Source organism: Labeo rohita, chromosome 11 (genome assembly GCF_022985175.1).
Source record: "Labeo rohita strain BAU-BD-2019 chromosome 11, IGBB_LRoh.1.0, whole genome shotgun sequence".
Lineage (NCBI taxonomy): Eukaryota > Metazoa > Chordata > Actinopteri > Cypriniformes > Cyprinidae > Labeo > Labeo rohita.
This window is the reverse complement of record NC_066879.1, coordinates 19148868-19167569: the sequence shown is the minus strand read 5'-3', so window position 1 is coordinate 19167569 and position 18702 is coordinate 19148868. Positions and strand designations below refer to the sequence as shown.

Sequence of the window (18702 nt, the reverse complement as noted above, 5' to 3'; positions counted from 1 at the left end):
ATCCGAAGTACAGCGAAATATTTTTAGTATTTGAAATAACTGTTTTCTATTTGAATATATTTTAAAATGTAAGGTATTCGTGATTTTAAAGCTGAATTTTTAGCATCATTACTCTAGTCTTCATTGTCACATTATTCTTCAGAAATCATTCTAATATTCTGGTTTTGCTGTTCAAAAAAACATTTTTTATTATTATTATGTTGAAAACAGCTGAGCGGAATTTTTCTAGGTTTGAACAGAAAGTTAAGAACAGCATTTATCTGAAGCAGAAATCTTTTGTAACATTATAAATTATTTTTATCATCACTTTCGATCAATTTAAGCATCCTTGCTAAATAAAAGTATTAATTTCTATAATTTCTTTCCCCCCTCAAAAAAAAAATAAAAAAAAATAAAATAAAATATATATATATATATATATATATGTACTTATATACTGACTTCCAAGCTGTTGAATGGTAAACTGTTAAAACGCTTTTTATTTTTTGCAATTTTAGATAAATGATTTTTTTTGGATCAGGATTCATCAAAGAATCCTGATGTACTGATGTACTGTTTTAAATATTGAAAAATGTTTTTTGAACAGCAAATCAGCATATTAGAATGATTTCTGAAGGATTATGTGACACTAAAGACTGGAGTAATCATGCTGAAATTTTAGCTTTGGTCACAGGAATAATTGACATTTTAAAATATATTCATAGTTATTTAAAATAGTAAACATATTTCAAAATAAATGCAGGCTTGGTGAGCAGAAAAGGCTTTGTTAAAAAACATCAAAAATTTTACTGTTCATAAACTTTTGACTGGTAGTGTATATATGGTATAAACGAATTTGTATTTATGTCTGTCTAATGTTTACTGCATTTATAATTAAAATGAAAACAATTAAAATCATCTTCATTAATTAAAAACAAAAATAAAATATGAAATTAAAAATGAAGTAAAAATGAGAAATGTTGCCTTTGCAACTAACTAAAACTAAAATGGTAATAAAAATAAATAAAAGCTACATAGAATTATTAAAAAAGTAAAATTTATGATGATGATGACAAAAAGCACAACAAAATTGCTGAAACTTAAATAAAAATTAAAATGAAAACATATTATAATTCAGTTTATTCAAAATATGAATAAACACTGATATACTATCCTAGCGATATAAATATTAAATATTACTAAACATACTAAAATATTAATAAATACTATGCTATAAATATTGCATGACATAGCTTGTGGAGTCCAGTTCATGGTTTGCATGGTTATTGTATTTTCCCATGTTGCTTCAAGCTTTTATTTATTTATGAACCAGTATTTGTTAAAAGTCTAGTAGTCAAGAGCACAAATCAACGCCACACCCTGTTTGATCCAGTGCCCTTGGGTACGATCTGTGGGCAGCTCAACTGCAATTACGTAGTTGGTTGAGTGCCCGGTGGTTGAGAGAGTTCCTGTGGAAGAGAAACAAAACTTTTCTGATCGCTGTGGTAGAACACAAACCAAATTTTCACATAAATTACAATGACTTTACAGGATGTACAGTAATGAAACATTAACAAAAGACTGGCAGGTTTCACAAAGAAATGCTATTCAAGTTGCTCACCAGCACGGGTAAGAGTTTTATAGATTGGACACACGTAGATTCCAGATTGAGGGGGTTTGCGGTTTGGAACCGGTACCATCCAGATAACAGCCATCTCTGTGTAAAGCTCTTTGGGACGGGATTCAGCAAGCTGGCCTGTCACTGCATCCCAGCGTGCTCCTTCAAGATAAAGTCCGTGGATGAAGCAGCCAATGTCGGGCCTCTCGTTCAGCTCTGCGACTGCTTCCTTCATCACCTAAAAGAGGATTCAAACAGAGGAAATAAAATAAAAGAATCAAGACACATGGTTCCTAAAAACATGCACCTCATGCTGTTTAGATATGCAATAGAACATTCTATTCCAATGTTTGACCTTCTCACTTCTCTTAATGGCCTATCGAATATCAAGTTTGCTTTGAGATCTTAATATGGAAACATAGCTGGGACTTTAAATTGCATTACACAGAGTTTAATGCAAGAAAGGATTGCTGGTGAAAGCAAATTAACCACCTTGAAGTCAAAAGCAATGGTGTCAATGGAGACAGAAGAGCTACGGGCAAAGTTCTGCAGGGTTCCTGTGAGGAAGGCCTGGGGGAAGAAGAAACCACTGATCCAGAAAACAGCAGGAATGCCATCTGCGATCCAGTTCTGCAAAAAGCTTATGCGCTGGACCAGATCTGACACCCAGGAAGCCAACGGCTTAAGAGACGGATATGCCTGGGAAAATATCAAAAGAACAATATTATGCTACTTGTGTCCCATTAAAATATTTTAAAAGTCTAAGCCCTAAGCCTCAATAGTCATAGTGCCAATTCTAATTTTAGTTTCATGCATGAGAGTTTGATATGAAAGCTTGTTTCCACCACTGAATAAAAAATAAAAAAAGATTATTGTGACTCATTTCAAAATTGCGTGATATAAATTTACAATTGCGAGTTATTAGTCAGAATTGCAAGGAAAAACAAGATATAAAAAGTCTGATTCTATATCTCAAAATTCTGACTTAGCTCGTAATTGCGTGTTATAAAGTCAAAATTGCGGTATAAACTCGCAATTCTAAGAAAAAAACTGAACTGCGAATTTATTTCTCAGAATTGCAGGTTTATACCTCACAATTCTGACTTCGTAACTCACAATTCTAAGAAAAAGTCACAATTACGAGATGGAAACTTGCAACTGTGAGAAAAAAAACATCACAATTGTTAGATAAAAAGTCACAATTACCTTTTTTAGTTTATTCAGTGGCCGAATCTGGCCTTCATAGTTCACACAGTCATGAACTAGTAACAAAAACATTCAGTGCATGTCTTGCATGGTTTGGGAGATTCTTACCTTGGCCTTCCATAGTTCTGGGACAGCGTTGATGAACAGACTGTTAGACATCAGCTCCAGTTCAGATGACATAACCACCAAACCCTTCAAAGCCTTCACCAGATCATTGAGACTCTGGGAAATCACTGATAACAACTTGTTATATCTGTGAGAATGATAGAGAAGTGCATTTTTAGAGTGTTTAGTGACAAAGTAAATTGTAGTGTATATATATATATATATATATATATATATATATATATATATATAATTATTTCTTATTTTATTTATTTATTGGTGATATACAGTATACAGTATAATGTATAATAGTAACATTATTAAATATTATTACAGATTAAAATAACTATTTTCTATTTTAATATATTATAAAATGTAATTTATTCCTGTGATTGCAAAGCTGAATTTTTAGCAGTCATTGCTCCAGTCTTCAGTGTCACTTGATCCTTTGGAAACCATTTTATTATGATTTACTGCTTAAGAAGTATTTCTTATTAGCGTTAAAAACACTTAATATTTTTGGGTTTTTTGATGAAATTTGATGATTTACTTGAAACAGAAAACTTACCTTATAACCTCCTGAACCAAAACAGTGTTCATAGATTCTTCATACATGACAGGGTATTTATTCATGACTTCCTGCACATTTATGAGACTGGGAATCTTCTCCACAATCCCCTCCACTATTTCCTCTATGATCTTAAGGTGTAGAAGAGAAAATAGTGTGTTTTAAACCTTAAAAGCATATGCAGCATATGCATTTTACATCACAGGTGTTAAGCGCAATCCATAATTGCAGTGGCAGTCACTACGGTAATCACCTCAAATCACCTCTACATTTGAAAACATATGCATACTTTTAAAAATGAAATGCATGGTTGTTTAAAATGCTGCACAACCATCTGGCCTTCTAAAACTATAGATTATCTATTTAGGCTTGTTTCACTATATTTAATCATCATTGAAGAGCACAGTCCCATGCAAAACTTATATACATTAAGTTTAAATAATTGTATGTAGTATTAATATGACACATACCTCATCTCTGGACTTGCCTCCACTGGCTGCTGCTCTGGGCTGGAGCTTTACTAAAGTTCCCAGGAGAGTAAATGTCTCATTCTGTGCAAAGCTGATGTTGGCATTGTCATGGAGGCCAAAGATCTCCGGCGAGTCGTTAATTGGTAGACCACGAAAGTATGTCAAATAACCCTGCACAAAAAATTTGATGTATTGTATAACTCTAAACACAACAGAATATAAAACTGTGCTGAACTGTGAGCCTGTGGAGGGAAAAGTTCAATTTGCACTGATCTGAGATCAGCTTTATTGTTTTTCATAATATCTAATGGTTAATAGACATCAGTTCTGGACCTTGACATTGTTCTCAGTGCTGATTTGTCTGTATTCTCCAGAAGGAGAGTAAATGTGTTCAGGGCCCAGGACAGCAGGGCAGTAGAAATCCTCCAGGATGTTTAGGATGCAACGTCGATCCCAGTTGTCCGTCACACGGCCCCCATAGTTTATCTCCCCCGCAGTATACTTCAAAACCTGAACAGAGAGGAGAGACATCAGTAAGATTTGTGAGTGTGGCTTCCTTTATACATAATAAATATATAAACACTACCAAATATAGATGTTCTGTAACTACTTGAAATGGCATGTTTATAGTCACCCAATATATACTTAATCAGCTAAGGATGTGCACAAAGGAAGGGAAATACTCTACAGAGAGATTTGAAACTGTGTGTGTGGCAAGAGAACGTCTGGTTTTGCCTTGTATGGGATGTCCTGATACTCATCCAGGAACATTTTCAGCTGGCTGATGCAGATGTGCAGGTCCCCATCCGTAAACTCATATGGAATGTTAAATCCTAGTGGGCCGAATTTCCTGCGCTCAATAGCATTTCCATGAAAAAGGCACAGGGATAGGAGGAGAGCTTTAAATTCTGCTGTCTGCCAAAAACAGAGAGAGAGTAAAAGAGAAGGTCAAAAGTTTACATGCACCTTGCAGAATCTGCAAAACATTAATTATTTTAACAAAATAAGAGAGATGCATGTTATTGTTTATTTTGTACTTACCTAATTTACTTACCTTCCTTCATTTATAAAAATGACCCTGTTCAAAAGTTTACACACGCTTGATTCTTAAAACTTTGTTGTTACCCAAATGATCCACAGCTGTGTTTTTTTGTTTAGTAATAGTTGTTCATGAGTCCCTTGTTTGTTCTGAACAGTTAAACTGCCTGTTCTTCAAAAAAAAATCCTTCAGGTCCCACAAATGATTTGGTTTTTCAGCATTTTTGTGTATTTAAACCCTTTCCAACAATGACTGTATGATTTTGAGATCCATCTTTTCACACTGAGGACAACTAAGCGACTTGTATGCAACTATTACAGAAGACTGAAATGCTCACTGATGCTCCAGAAAGAAAAACAATGCCTTGGTGAGCATAGGAGTCCTCTTTCAAAAAAATTAAAAATAAATATCTTACTGACCCCAAACTTTTGAACAGAAGTGTATATTTGCCATAATCCTAATTAAATACATTAGACAAAGAAAACATGTGCTTCTTTTCAGAGAAACAGAACAGAAACCTTAGTGCAGGAAGTGATGAAATCATCAGTGAGGCTGGCGTAGGTCCTCAGGAGATTGGCTTTAATGCCTCGTGGTGGTTCTATGGTCATCTTGGAACCATTCTGCAGAATTGACACTGGGAACTTGCTGCTGGGCAGACTAGTGAGCCAAAGACGGAAATCCCGATGGACCTATGGAACAAGTAGTTTTCTCAATATATTTAAATGAGGTTTTGAAAAAAATAAATATAACACAAATAACTGGTTTCTCTGACAAGCGGTCAGTAAAAACTGAAATAGCAAGTGAGGTGTGTCAAACCTTGTCAGGATCGATGTTCTCAATGAGTCTCTCCAAAGATGGCATCCAGCTGGGAGCGAGGTGGCAGTTCTGGAAGAAGACCCACTGTCCTTTCTCCATGGCACTGTGCATCATAGCTTCAGCACAGGGGCCCTGATATACAACCAATGCTGTCAGACTAATACAGTCAATATACTCAAATGTGACCCTAGACCACAAACCCAGTCATAAGGGTCAAACGCTGGATAAATAAGCTTTCCATTGATTTATGGTTTGTTAGGAATTAGAATAGAACAATATTTGGCTGAGATACAACTATTTGAAAATCTGGAATTTGGAATCTGAGGGTGCAAAAAAATCAAAATACTGAGAAAATTGCCATTAAGGTTGTCCAAATGAAGTTCTTAGCAATGCATACTACAAATAATTTTTTTTTATATAAATATAACAAGTTTTGATATATTTACAGTGGGAAATTTACAAAATATCTTCATGGAACATGATCTTTACTTAATATCCTAATGATTTTTGGCATCAAAGAAAAATTGATAATTTTGACCCCTATAATGTATTGTTGTATACTGCTACAAATATACCCGTGCTACTTATGACTTTCGTGGTCCAGGGTCATAAATATACACAGATATAGTGTCTTATGGTGTGTCCAAAATCACTGACTCGTTGACCTTTCCATCAATAATGCCTAAACAATGCATACCAATTGAGTGCACAAACAAGTGTTCATCACACCATATACAGTACTAGAAATCAGAATGCACTGTGGGAATAAATGAGTGAATGAATGTAGGGTTCACTATATATACACTATATATATGGTAGCTCACTATATAGGTAATGGAATCGGTTTCATACACAGTTTTGGTCCATGTTTAACTGGACACATTTCACTATATTACAGTAAGTGATAACAAACATACATATACACATATAAAAAGACCTTAAAATGCTTTTAAAAGTTGCACTAAAGAGAACTACGTGCACTAAAGACATGATCTGCAAGTTTACGTTGTTATGACACTAGTGTAATGTTGAATATTCATGTAAACTGTTTGGTTGAGCCTGTATGTCAGGTATGTCACAGTTCTTTAGTAGGCGGCACAGAACATTACAGGCTTTCATAAACTTTAAATAGGAACATAATTAGCACTAGGGTGAGAAGTCATCTTTTATTAGCATGCGTCTACTGAGAAGGAAAAATGTATGGAGAGTGTTTCAGGGTCTCAAAGGTGTGAGGGTGGATACTTGGAACTAAAATGCCATGTAGGATGTACTTAAAGGGATAGTTCACCCAAAAATGAAAATTACCCCATGATTTACTCACCCTCAAGCCATCCTAGGTTTAAATGACTTTCTTATTTGAGACGAAACAGTCGGAGTTCTATTAAAATATGACCTGGCTTTTCCAAGCTTTATAATGATAGCTAATAGCTGTTGATATTTTGAAGTCCAAAAAAGTGCATCCATCCATCATAAAAAGTACTCCACATGGCTCCGGGGGTTAATAAAGGCCTTCTGATGTGAATCGATGTGTTTGTGTAAGAAAAATATTGATATTTAAAACATCCACTAACTGTTGTACACACATTCATGAGAGAAAGCGGCATTCCAGCAGACTTCAGACTCTCAACACCCATTCACTGCCATTATAAAGCTTGAAAGAGCCAGGACATTTTTTAATATAACTCTGACTGTATTCGTCTGAAAGAAGAAAGTCATATACACCTAGGATGGCTTGAGGGTGAAAAATTATGCCGTACTTTTCATTTTTGGGTGAACTATTCCTTTTAACATTAAATTGTGGGTTGTTGGGTTTTTTGTTTTATTTTTTGTTTTTTTTGCAGAGACAGCTTAGTTTGACTCTACATTTATGATACCAGTTTCTGTTTTGTGTTCTCACCTGTCCTTGGCCAAGAGAGATGGCACTCATCTTCTTTGAAAACTTCATGACCTCTGCAAACTTATAGAGGTCAGCAGCGGGGTCGGTACCAGGAGAAAGTACAAAAATGAGAGGGGTGGAGGGAGATGAATCTTTAAACACCACAGACAGGTCTGATGTCTGAGAGACAAAAGAAACATGGTGGAATGAGAAAGAGATTATGAGAAATCATTACCAAAAACAGTGAGTCACACGGAAAAAAATTATTAGCATGACTCAAAAATATGCAAATACCTGCTAAAGGGTGAATTAAAATTAACCTCTGGTTTTTTAACATTCAAATACAAACTTCTCACATAAAGAGTGCTTTTTTTTCCCCTACAGGGAAATAACGCGAATACAGTTAACTGTTTAAGTAAAACTGTTTGCACTACAAACCAGTGTGCTTATAATTAAGATAATACATCAAAATAATATGGTAAGACACACCAATTTGCAACACCAAGCAGAAAAATTAACTGTTTTGTACAGCTAAAAATAGCTGGATGTGAATGAGATCGGAAGCTAGATCTATAAAATTTACAAATTGCTGTCCCTACTCTTACAGGAAGAAAAAGGTGGATATAGAGCATATGTGTGGGTACCTGTGGCTCAATGAAGTTCTGACCCAGCTGTGAAGCCACAAAGTCCTGCAGGCCGTGAGTGAGCCGGTCGGCTCTCAGACAGCGCAGAACCAGCAGTTTCTGAAATGAGTCTAAACCATTGTCCCACTCGCCAGGAAGAAGCTCCCTGTTCACATACATATGGTTATAAACTGAAAATCTAAACCTGACATGCACAGTAACAGTACCATTTACAACCTCTAACAGGGCCAACAAGGGTTTTTATGGCTACCTGTGTGGCTGGCTGCTGTCGAATATACTTTTGAATGTGGATTCATGCTTGGAAAAGCTCTCTGGCAGGTTATTAAAGGTGGGCAGGGAACTCAGTGCCAGTATGTCCTGCCAGGCTCTCATGGACAGCCAGTTTGGAGCAGGATTTGGAGCCTGATCCTGGGGCCGGCCACCTGATAACAAGTATCGCCACTCAGCCTGATACACAGATACACACACGTTATTATTTTTTCATCACTACGAGCATGAAGAATGATATGACAACACAGTGTTGACTGTTCATTTGCTTCTATCACAACACAATCAAATAAAGCTGGATTTATAGTGGAATAAAGATGAATAGCAGCTTGAGTGATAAAGATCATAAGAAAATGAGACAGAACTTAACTTAATGAACTTTTTTTAAAATGTCCTTGCATGATAATCTAAATATTTGCTGGATGGAAAGAAAGAGAATGAGATAATGAAAAAAAAGGTTTTTTTTGTCAAACTAACCATATCAATCTTGCTGTCATTCATCAGGATTCTGGCACAAAGCAGGAAGGCAAACATCAGCTTGTGTTTCTCAAAAAGGCTGCGACAGACATTACTGTACAAGCTGAAGGTGAAGAACTCGTTAATGTTGAAAATACGCTCCTTCACTTTATCTGTGGGGAAATAAGCCAGGATAGTAAGCTAATCAGAATTTATATTGTTTATTAATTAATACTGTAAATGTCTATGAGATCATGTCTAAAACTGTGGTTCCCACTGTCTTGGTAAACCCGGATATACACTGGTGCTCAAGATTTTGAGGTCGTTAATTTGATTAACAATACAGAAAAAAACAGTAATATTGTGAAATATTATTACAATTGAAAATAGTGGTTTTCTATTTTAATATACTTTAAAATAGAATTTATTGCTGTGATGCAAAGCTGAATTTTCAGCCTCATTACTTCAGTATTGAGTGTCATATGATTCTTCAAAAACATTCTAATTTGCTGAATTATTATCAATGTTTTAAACAGCTGTGTTGTTTAATACTTTTTTTAAAATCTGGATTTATCATGAATAAATCGTTAAAAAGAACAGCATTTATTTAAAATCGAAATCCTTTGTAACAATATACACTACCGTTCAAAGTTTGGGGTTAGTACATTTTTTCTTTCCTTCCTTCTTTGAAAAAAATGACTACTTTTATTCAGCAAGAATGTGTTAAACTGATAAAAAGTGATCTTATATCATATAGCTATATTTCAAAATTAACAAATTCATTTAAATTTATAATACTGGAAAGTCATGTAAATTAATAAAATAAAAATAACCCCATGGGCATTTTCTTTTAATGGAATATACATTTTTCTAGTTATACCAAGCTCAAAAATTGAGAGAAATTGTCAGTGAAAATATATATTTTATATAAACTTTATCCTTATTTATCTTTATCCATTAAATCACAAACTGAAAAAATTTTGTGGCCTTTGAATATTGTTGTGAGCAATGTACAATGACCTTTAAGTCAAAAAGGTTGATAACCACTAGTCTAAAAAACATTTGCAGGTTCTTCAGTGCAGAAGGTCACTAAAAGAAGGACGTGTGTTCACCTGCTTGCTTTGAGTTGGCAATGCCACTCATAAAGATCCCCAGGAACCACTCCAGAGAGTACTGGTACATTGGGTCCACATTTGACAGATCTGACACACAGAAGAAGAGGATCTGTGCTCTGACAGCCACCGGGACGTATTCCAAACGTGTGGCGTCAATGTCCCTCTCAGTCGCCTCAGCTGCAGTCACTTTAGCCTAAAATTTGATAGTAGATTTCAACAACAGATGCTAAAATATTAGCTCATCTAGAGAGGCAGATACAAGCATTCCTTTTAGTCATACCTGAATTTCTTCAGCTTTGACTTTGGAGGCCGCAAGCACTCTTATCAGTTCCTCGTCATCGACAGGGTTTCCCTCTGAAGAGCTCAGTCGGAATAGTATCTGATCTTCTATCTCCTTTAACTCTTGTTTCATTTGTGCATTACTCACAATGAGTTGGTTCTTCGCCCTTTCTAGATCAGGTCGCTCTTCAGCTACGAGACACCCTAGTAGCTGATCCTCTAGTCCACTATATGAATGTGCACAGAAACCCAACACATGTAAAATTCAGAATCCACCTGACAACCTAAAAGCTTTCATTATGTTGATGTCTAAATAAATTTAAAGGGAACGCCAGGTATTGAGGCTTGTATGGCTTAATATAATGTAAATGATATCTGAAATGTGTAGTAGAAAAACCTTTGACAGACTTTTTTATTTTTACCGCAACACAACTTGTAAAATAAAATACTGATAAGATGCCATTGTGCAGTGTTTGGATGTAATTTTCAGTCTAGGGGCAACAAGAGAAGCGATGTAAGTCTTTACTGCTTTTCTAGTGGTGAGAAGAGGTCAAAAAGAATGGGAGGATACCTATGAACAAATAAAACTCCCTAAAGACCCGGATCTTTGTTCTCTCCGCTTTAGCCCTGATGCCTATGAGGCTTTTCGTCGAACACAGCTACTGAAAGAGCTTACAAATGGCAGAGATAAGAAACGCTAGATGCCATCCTGGCAGGATGTAAACATGTGACATTTGTCATTTCTCAGCACAGACTTTACTCAATAATTGGGGGCATCCTGACTCCTTGTGAGGAAAATCAATGGTACGGCATTTGGTTTAAACCTACGCTAATTCATCGCCAACTGTAAGCTCTTTCAGTAGCTGTGGTCGTTGTATCAGTATTTTATTTTACGAGTTGTGCCGTGGTAACTCACCGAGTGCAACCATTTCATGTCTTCAAAATAATGGCGTCCCCATAGTCCAAAATATGTATAAAACGATGTGGATTTTTAAAATACAGTAAATCTTTCATGGGTTTTCTAACACATATTTTAGTAAGAGACATAATTTACATAATATTAACCCATACAAGTCTTAATACCCGGGGGTTCCTTTAAGAGCAATACCTGGGTGAGAGAGTGAAGTTAATGAGAGTCACTTTAGTAGAGATCTCCGGTGAGTAATGTGGGTTGGGCAGCTTTGTGGTGATGTACATCTTGAAGTCGTCATGATAGTGAATGACAGTGTCTCCGAGCTTTAGAACTGTGTTGCCTTCATGGGTATAAGTCTGAAGAGAATACACTCAAGAAAGTCAGATTTAAACTACAGGCATTTTAAAAACACTTTAAAAATAGATCTAGTCTTAGAATGTTCATATTCATGTGATGGCTCATTTTAAGCCTTATTTTATAATCTATTTACACAGAAGAGTGATGTATACCTGTCGTAGGAGCACAGGGTCCAATGCAGGGTCTAGCTCCTCCCCGACATTCTCCAGCAAGCAAGGCTTTCCAAAGCGGATAGCATTTTCTAAACTGCGCAGGAAGTCTCGATCACTCAGCTTCATCACAGCTAATGTATTATCACGCTCCTGCGGAAACAGAACAGAAACAAAAGTCCATGAGAAAAGACAGAAACAAAATTACATTGGGGTAAATTATACAGTGCAGTATGCACAATACTTTTCAAAAGTTAGGGGTCAGCAAGGAAGTTAGCAAAGAAGGACACATTAACCTGATCAAAAGTGACAGGAAAGACATTTAGATAGTTACTGTGTTACAATGTGATTTCTCTTAAAAATGAAAAATAAAATAACTTATCGGTTTCTAAAATGTTTTTTTTTTTTAATCACATATAATAATAAATTAAAATGTTTACTCAAAGATCACGTGACACTGTAGACCGGAGTAATGATGCTAAAAATTCAGCTTTGCCACCATAAGAATAAATTACATTTTAAAATCTATTAAAAACAGAAAATAGTCATTTGAAATTATAATAATATTTCCACAACATTACTGTTTTACTGTAATTTTTGATCAACTATATGCAGCCTTGGTGAGCATACAAGATATCTTTTAAAAACATAAAAAAAAAGTATTAACCCAACACTTTTGGACACTTTTTTATGTAAGATAAAATGTTTTTAGTATAATTCTGTATAATTCTTACCATGTTTTTAATCCACTTGTTGGCCTGTCCCTGCGGATCGATAAACAGAGGCCATCGCTGAGAGTATTGTGTGATTACTCCGTTCTCCACAGAAAGACTATCCTTGGGCAGCCCTGCAATCTTCACAAAAAAATTACACACATAAATACACTTAAAATGTTAATAATTAGCATATTTACATAAACATGGCAGGATTTATGTCTATGCTCTAAAGTACTTATGTGTTGGTCTCTAACCTGCCAAGAGCGGATTTTGACTTTGTCTCCCAGTGTGCTGATCAGGTTGGGCCGTTCTGTGTGAGGGACTGCCAGTTCTTTAAAACCCCTGAGCCACTCCTCAGCCATTGCTAAACGATATTCTCCCTGCAGAAATCATATTTACATCAGGAAAATGTGCTTATTCGTGACCCTGGATCACCAAACCAGTCAGAAGGATCATTATCTGAAAGTTGAATAAATAAGCTTTCCATTGATGTATGGTTTGTTATGACAGGAAAATATTTGGCTGAGATAAAACTATTTGAATATCTGGAATATGAGGGCGCAAAAAAATCACCTTTAAAGTTGTCCAAATTAAGTTTTTTATATATTTATGGTAGGAAATTTACAAAATATCTTCATGGAACATGATCTTTACTTAATATCCTAATCATTTTTGGCATAAAATCAATCATTTTGACCCATACAATGTATTTTTGGCTATTGCTGTATAACCGTGCTACTGATGACTGGTTTTGTGGTCCAGGGTCACATTTGTCAAGAATTTAATGTTAAAAAAAATGAAAAATATAATTCCTATTAATTTCTTTTGATTTTAGAGTGAAATTTTACCTGGTTTTGAACAGGATTTGTAAACAACCACTTTCATAATTAATTCTTTAAAATATACAAACATCATTCTATCCAACATGTGTTTTCCCTGCCACACTCCCACACACTCACAGTGAAGGGTCCGAGGTAAGCTACGTATCCTGCAGCGAGTAGCACATCTCCTGCCACGTTATTCACCATGTACTCCAGCTGCTGAACTGTCTCTCTCCACCGCACCTTCTCATCAGCCAGACCACCAATCAACTGCCACACACAACATCCCGTGTCTGAACCTCTATGTGCTCAGTATAAACTCGAGTATAGTATAGTAAATAGTATAGTAAAATCACTAGTCATATACACTACCAGTCAAACGTTTTTTGTTTTTTTTTAGTTTTTTTAAGAAAAAAGACTCTTCTGTTCACCAAGCCTGCATTTATTTGATCCAAAGTACAGCAAAAACAATAAAAGTTAAAAAGTAAAAATATTTTTACTATTTAAACTAACTATTTTCTATTTGGATAAATCTCAAAATGTAATTTATTCCTGTGATTTTAAAGCTGAATTTTTAGCACCAGTCACATGATTATTATTATGTTCAAAACAGCTGAGCAGATTTTTTCAGGTTTCTTTGCTGAACAGAATAGCATTTATCTGATATAGAAATAATTTGTAATATTATATGTGCCTTTATCATCACATTTAGTCAATTTAAAGAATCCTTGCTAAATACTGATTTTTGGATCTTTGTATTCACCAAAGAATCCTAAAAAATGTACTCAGCTGTTTTAAATATTGATAATAATTTAAAAAATGTTTCTTTAACAGCAAATCAGTTGACACTGAAGACTAGAGTAATGATGCTGAAAATGTAGCTTTGATCACAGGAATAAATTACATTTTAAAATATATTAAAAAAGAAAGCAGTTATTTTAAATAGTAAATATATTTCACAATATTACTGCTTTTGCTGTATTTTGGATAAAATAAAGGCAGGTTTGGTGAGCAAAAGAGAATTCTTTAAAAAACATTAAAAATCTTGACTGGTAGTGTATATCATACTGATGCAAATCAGGTATAAGGTATAAGAAGTTTGACTGGCCAATGTTGCAGTCAAATTAAACAATTCAGACGGTTTTCCTCTACTTACCTTATCTGCACGGATCAATCTGATCTCACACAGCTGACATTTGGCATCAAGCTCATCTCTCTTGCTTAGGCATTCATGATACTTAGCCTGCAGGGTGGCAATGCCCTCCTCTACAGCTGCTAGTTTCTCCTTAGCATCATCCAGAATGCGCTGTGTTACAGCCAGATCTTCCTGAGCTTCCTGCAAGGCTTGCTGCTCACATACACATAGAAACACATTAATTTATTAAAATTAGCCCCAGTTTTGATCTGTTCACAACAGCTTTAACATTATAAGTATTATACTGAACAGCTTTAGGCAGAAAACTGCTTAAAATGAGTCAGACACATAAAATAAATACACAAATCAAGCATGCACATTTAAGATAAATAATGGATTTAGCAGAAAGGAATCAGGCTCCTACCCGTTTGGGCTCTACAGCTCTGGCCACAAAATGGTACACATGCATTGCTCGCACCCACTGACAGATGGAAGTACAAGCTTTGGAAACCTTGGCGATTGAGTCAGGCTGGAACTCTGGGTTGTCAATGTAAGGCTGAACTTGTTTGATCACTGCATCTGGGATGTTGTCCTGTGGGATAAAAGACAAGAGCAATGGAAATTATACATTGCAGGCTTTTAGATGTAAAAAATCTAAGATTATGAGATTAAAGTCATAATATTTCGAGAATAAAGTTGAAATTATGAGAATAAAGTCAAAGTATTATGAGAATAAAGTTGAAATTACGAGAATCAAGTAGAAATACTACGAAAATAATGTCAAAATACTACAAGAATAAAGTTGAAATATTTCGAGAATAAAGTTGAAATTACGAGAATAAAGTCGAAATACTACGAGAATAAAGTCGAAATATTACGAAAGTCAAAATACTGTGAGAATAAAGTTGAAATATTACGAAAGTCGAAATACTATGAGAAGAAAGTTGAAATATTTTTCGAGAATAACATTGAAATTACGAGAATAAAGTCTAAATATTATGAAAGTAAAGTCAAAATACTACGAGAATAAAGTAATATTTCGAGAATAAAGTCAAAATTACGAGAATAAAGTCGAAATTACGAGAATAAAGTCGAAATACTATGAGAATAAAGTCATAATATTTCGAGAATAAAGTTGTAATATTTCGAGAATAAAGTCAAAATTACGAGCATTTGAGTAAATTAAGCGGCATTTGAGTAAATCATCATTCCGATTACAATAATGAGACATTCGTTTCATTAAATTCCGGTGGCCTGGTAACTTATCCTGGCGCTCTCAATCTGGGCCATTTGCATGCTCAATATAGGCTATACTCTCAAAATATTATTACTTAAATTTCTACTAAATATTATTATTTTTTATTTTATTTCTTTGTTCTCGTAAAATTTCAACTTTATTCTCGTAATTTTGTCTTGATTTTTGAAATATTACGACTTTAATCTCATAATCTCAGTTTTTTTTTATGTGGCACTAAAATACCATGGAAAATAACAATTCTAATGTCAACATAAAAGTGTTAAAATTTCACCTTGTCATACTTGAACAGACTGTCCAGAAACTTTCCTGGATCCTGCAGAAGGCCTTTTCCTGCATCCCAGTAGTCATCGACCTTCTCTCCGAGCTTCTCTCCTGCAACCTTCTTGGGTTTGATACCCTTCAGGATACAGACGGCTTCTATAACCAGCTTCACTCCTTGAGGAGGCCTCTGCATAGCCCGCACCTACAGGACGTATAAAACACACACACACCCTTCCTTGTGAGCTGACCAATATGGTGACAGATATTAACAGAAAATATGATGTATGCACCTCAACGACATCATTCTTTTTCAGCGATTTCAGGCTAGCGAGTGCAGCGTCCAAGGCAGGAAGTGCTTCATTCAGATCTTTCTGAGCATCATCAGCGATGGCCTGTGCCACACAAGCCTTTTCAGTGGCTTTAGCTTCCTCAGCCTGCACCGCTACACGGGTCTCCTCAGCTACCACTGTGTCTTCCTACACACACACATATATTTCAGGCAACAAAAAATAACATGAAATTTTATTAATTCATGTTTGCATTCCTAAATTTATTCATTCACTTTTATTTTCTCCATCGTGATGACAGTGTCCTTGGCTGCTTCCTCCAGCTGAGGCCTCATCATCTCCAACTCTTCCTGCATCTTGCTCACATCCTCTGCTGTACTCAGCAGCTACACACATACACATAAACAATCGTAAACACTTTTGTAGATACTGTCGAATGTGTATAAAGAAGACAAATAACCTTGTCCAGGCCAGTTTTCATTCTCTGTCGAGCGCTGTGTAGCTCCTGCTTCTTCTGGCCAATCAGAGATGAGAAGATGCTAAGGAGCTCCAAGTAACTCTTAGGAGTGACGTAGTTGTAGCGGCAAAGTTCAGCCAGGTACTGCTCACACTTTTGGGACACCATTTGATGGATCTCAACACACATCAGTGCCTGTACAAAGAGACAACACATCAGTTTTACAATTTTGTATATTTACACATGCTTAGAAATCACACACTTTTACTGACCAGGCTTTGGATGGCAGTAGGGCTGGCTTCCAGTTCTGGAAGCTCATTGAGGAAAGATGTTGCTACAGACTGTAGTGCCTCCTGTGGCCATGCACTGAACCAATCAATGGTGCAGCAGTTGACAAGTGAGGGGAACTGCCTGAGGCGAGCCCGAAACACTTCCCCTACTGGACTGTAGATGGAGACAGAGAACACAGATCTTGAGACAGTTTCCAACTGTCTACTGTACATTTCAATCTTGAATATTATGGGATATCTTTCTAAAAAATGAGACCGCAGACAAAAAATTAATTTTGCATGCAAGACTGTATTTGTAGAACTGAAATATCAACAGATGTATTAATATGAAGTTAAACCTCATGCAGAGAACAGTGTGGATGTTCCTGCGGACTCTCTTAATGTAGGCTGCCATGAGATTAGCTTTTGTGGGCTGCTGGCCCATGTCTTGAACCACAGGTTTCATGGCAGTCAGGATACGCTCCTGCTCCTCTGAAGTATAAAGATTGGGCACGTCGCCAGAGTTCAGGATGTTATTCACATCCTCCAGGAAAGATTCGCTCTTAATCTGAAAACCAGCAGGTAAGACAGAAGAAATGTGTTGAAGACTTGGACAGCAAGTTGTTGTGTGTTTGCCAATAGTGTCAAGGTGATTTTCTTACAGATAAATCTTTTAGGAACATAGGAACATTTCTAAAGGATCATGTGACACTGACGACTAGAGCAATGGCTGCTGAAAATTCAGCTTTGCATCACACAAATAATACAGTGACGCATTGCTGCCACACACATATTATTTTTTCCACTTAATTATGCCATAATAACATCTTTTCTCATAATAATGATATTTTGTTATGTTGTTAAACTGACAATTATCTCATTAAACGACATCTTTTCTCATAATAACAAGTTTTTATGTTGTTAAACTGACAATTATCTCATTAAAAAGACATCTTTTCTAGTAATAACAAGATATTTTCTCATTAAAACAACAATGATCTCATTAAAACGATATCATTTCTACTAATAATGAGATATTTTCTCGTTAAAATTACATATTTTCTCATAAAAACGAAATGTTATGTTGTTAAACTGACAATTATCTCATTAATAACGAGATGTTTTCTTGTTAAAATTACATCTTTTCTCATAAAAATGAGATATGTTGTTAAAACAACATAATTATCTTGTTTTAATAACATCTTTTCTCGTTAAAACGACATATTTAAAGCATAAGCTCATTTGTTTTTACCCATAAACAAAAAATACGAAAAATAGCTTAATTTCTGTTTTTCAGTTTTTCAAACAAAATAAAAATAATAAAAACAAAAATACTAATAATAATAAAATCAAAGTGTTTGTCATTTCTTTTTATTTCTTCGTATTTCAATTTGTTGTTAAATCAAACAATAAGTCATTCAAATAAATATTCCAGGCCCAGAGTCGATTATTCAGAAATATCTTATCTGCTCTGATCATCTTAAATGAGTTTAATGTTGTTTTAACGAGATGTGTCATTTTAATGAAATAACATCTTGCTATTACGAGAAAAGATAAAATGACATAACATCTTGTTATTATGACATAATTGAGTAGAAAAAATAAAATGTGTGCGGCAGCAATGCGGCACAGTAGAATAAG

The 18702-nt window shown here is 35.2% G+C and overlaps 1 protein-coding gene across 1 annotated transcript in view; it reads right to left on the bottom strand.

Annotated features, from left to right (window-relative positions):
* Positions 1-699: 699 nt before the first annotated feature.
* The window catches only part of dnah1 (dynein, axonemal, heavy chain 1), a 40565-nt gene continuing 22562 nt past the window's right edge, over positions 700-18702 (bottom strand). Inside the window, exons 50-78 of the mRNA XM_051122102.1 lie at positions 17421-17629; positions 17065-17236; positions 16796-16987; positions 16611-16721; positions 16339-16524; positions 16059-16250; positions 14954-15121; positions 14551-14742; positions 13533-13664; positions 12828-12953; positions 12592-12711; positions 11861-12010; positions 11547-11707; positions 10440-10665; positions 10157-10352; positions 9066-9217; positions 8572-8768; positions 8322-8466; positions 7699-7857; positions 5802-5933; positions 5504-5674; positions 4682-4861; positions 4280-4456; positions 3947-4117; positions 3477-3607; positions 2912-3056; positions 2090-2296; positions 1601-1835; positions 700-1448 (exon numbers count right to left, since the gene is read on the bottom strand). Of these exons, the coding sequence (XP_050978059.1) occupies positions 1327-1448; positions 1601-1835; positions 2090-2296; positions 2912-3056; positions 3477-3607; positions 3947-4117; positions 4280-4456; positions 4682-4861; positions 5504-5674; positions 5802-5933; positions 7699-7857; positions 8322-8466; positions 8572-8768; positions 9066-9217; positions 10157-10352; positions 10440-10665; positions 11547-11707; positions 11861-12010; positions 12592-12711; positions 12828-12953; positions 13533-13664; positions 14551-14742; positions 14954-15121; positions 16059-16250; positions 16339-16524; positions 16611-16721; positions 16796-16987; positions 17065-17236; positions 17421-17629 (4857 nt within the window). The 3' untranslated portion in view covers positions 700-1326. The remainder of the gene's footprint in view (positions 1449-1600; positions 1836-2089; positions 2297-2911; positions 3057-3476; positions 3608-3946; positions 4118-4279; positions 4457-4681; positions 4862-5503; positions 5675-5801; positions 5934-7698; positions 7858-8321; positions 8467-8571; positions 8769-9065; positions 9218-10156; positions 10353-10439; positions 10666-11546; positions 11708-11860; positions 12011-12591; positions 12712-12827; positions 12954-13532; positions 13665-14550; positions 14743-14953; positions 15122-16058; positions 16251-16338; positions 16525-16610; positions 16722-16795; positions 16988-17064; positions 17237-17420; positions 17630-18702) is intronic.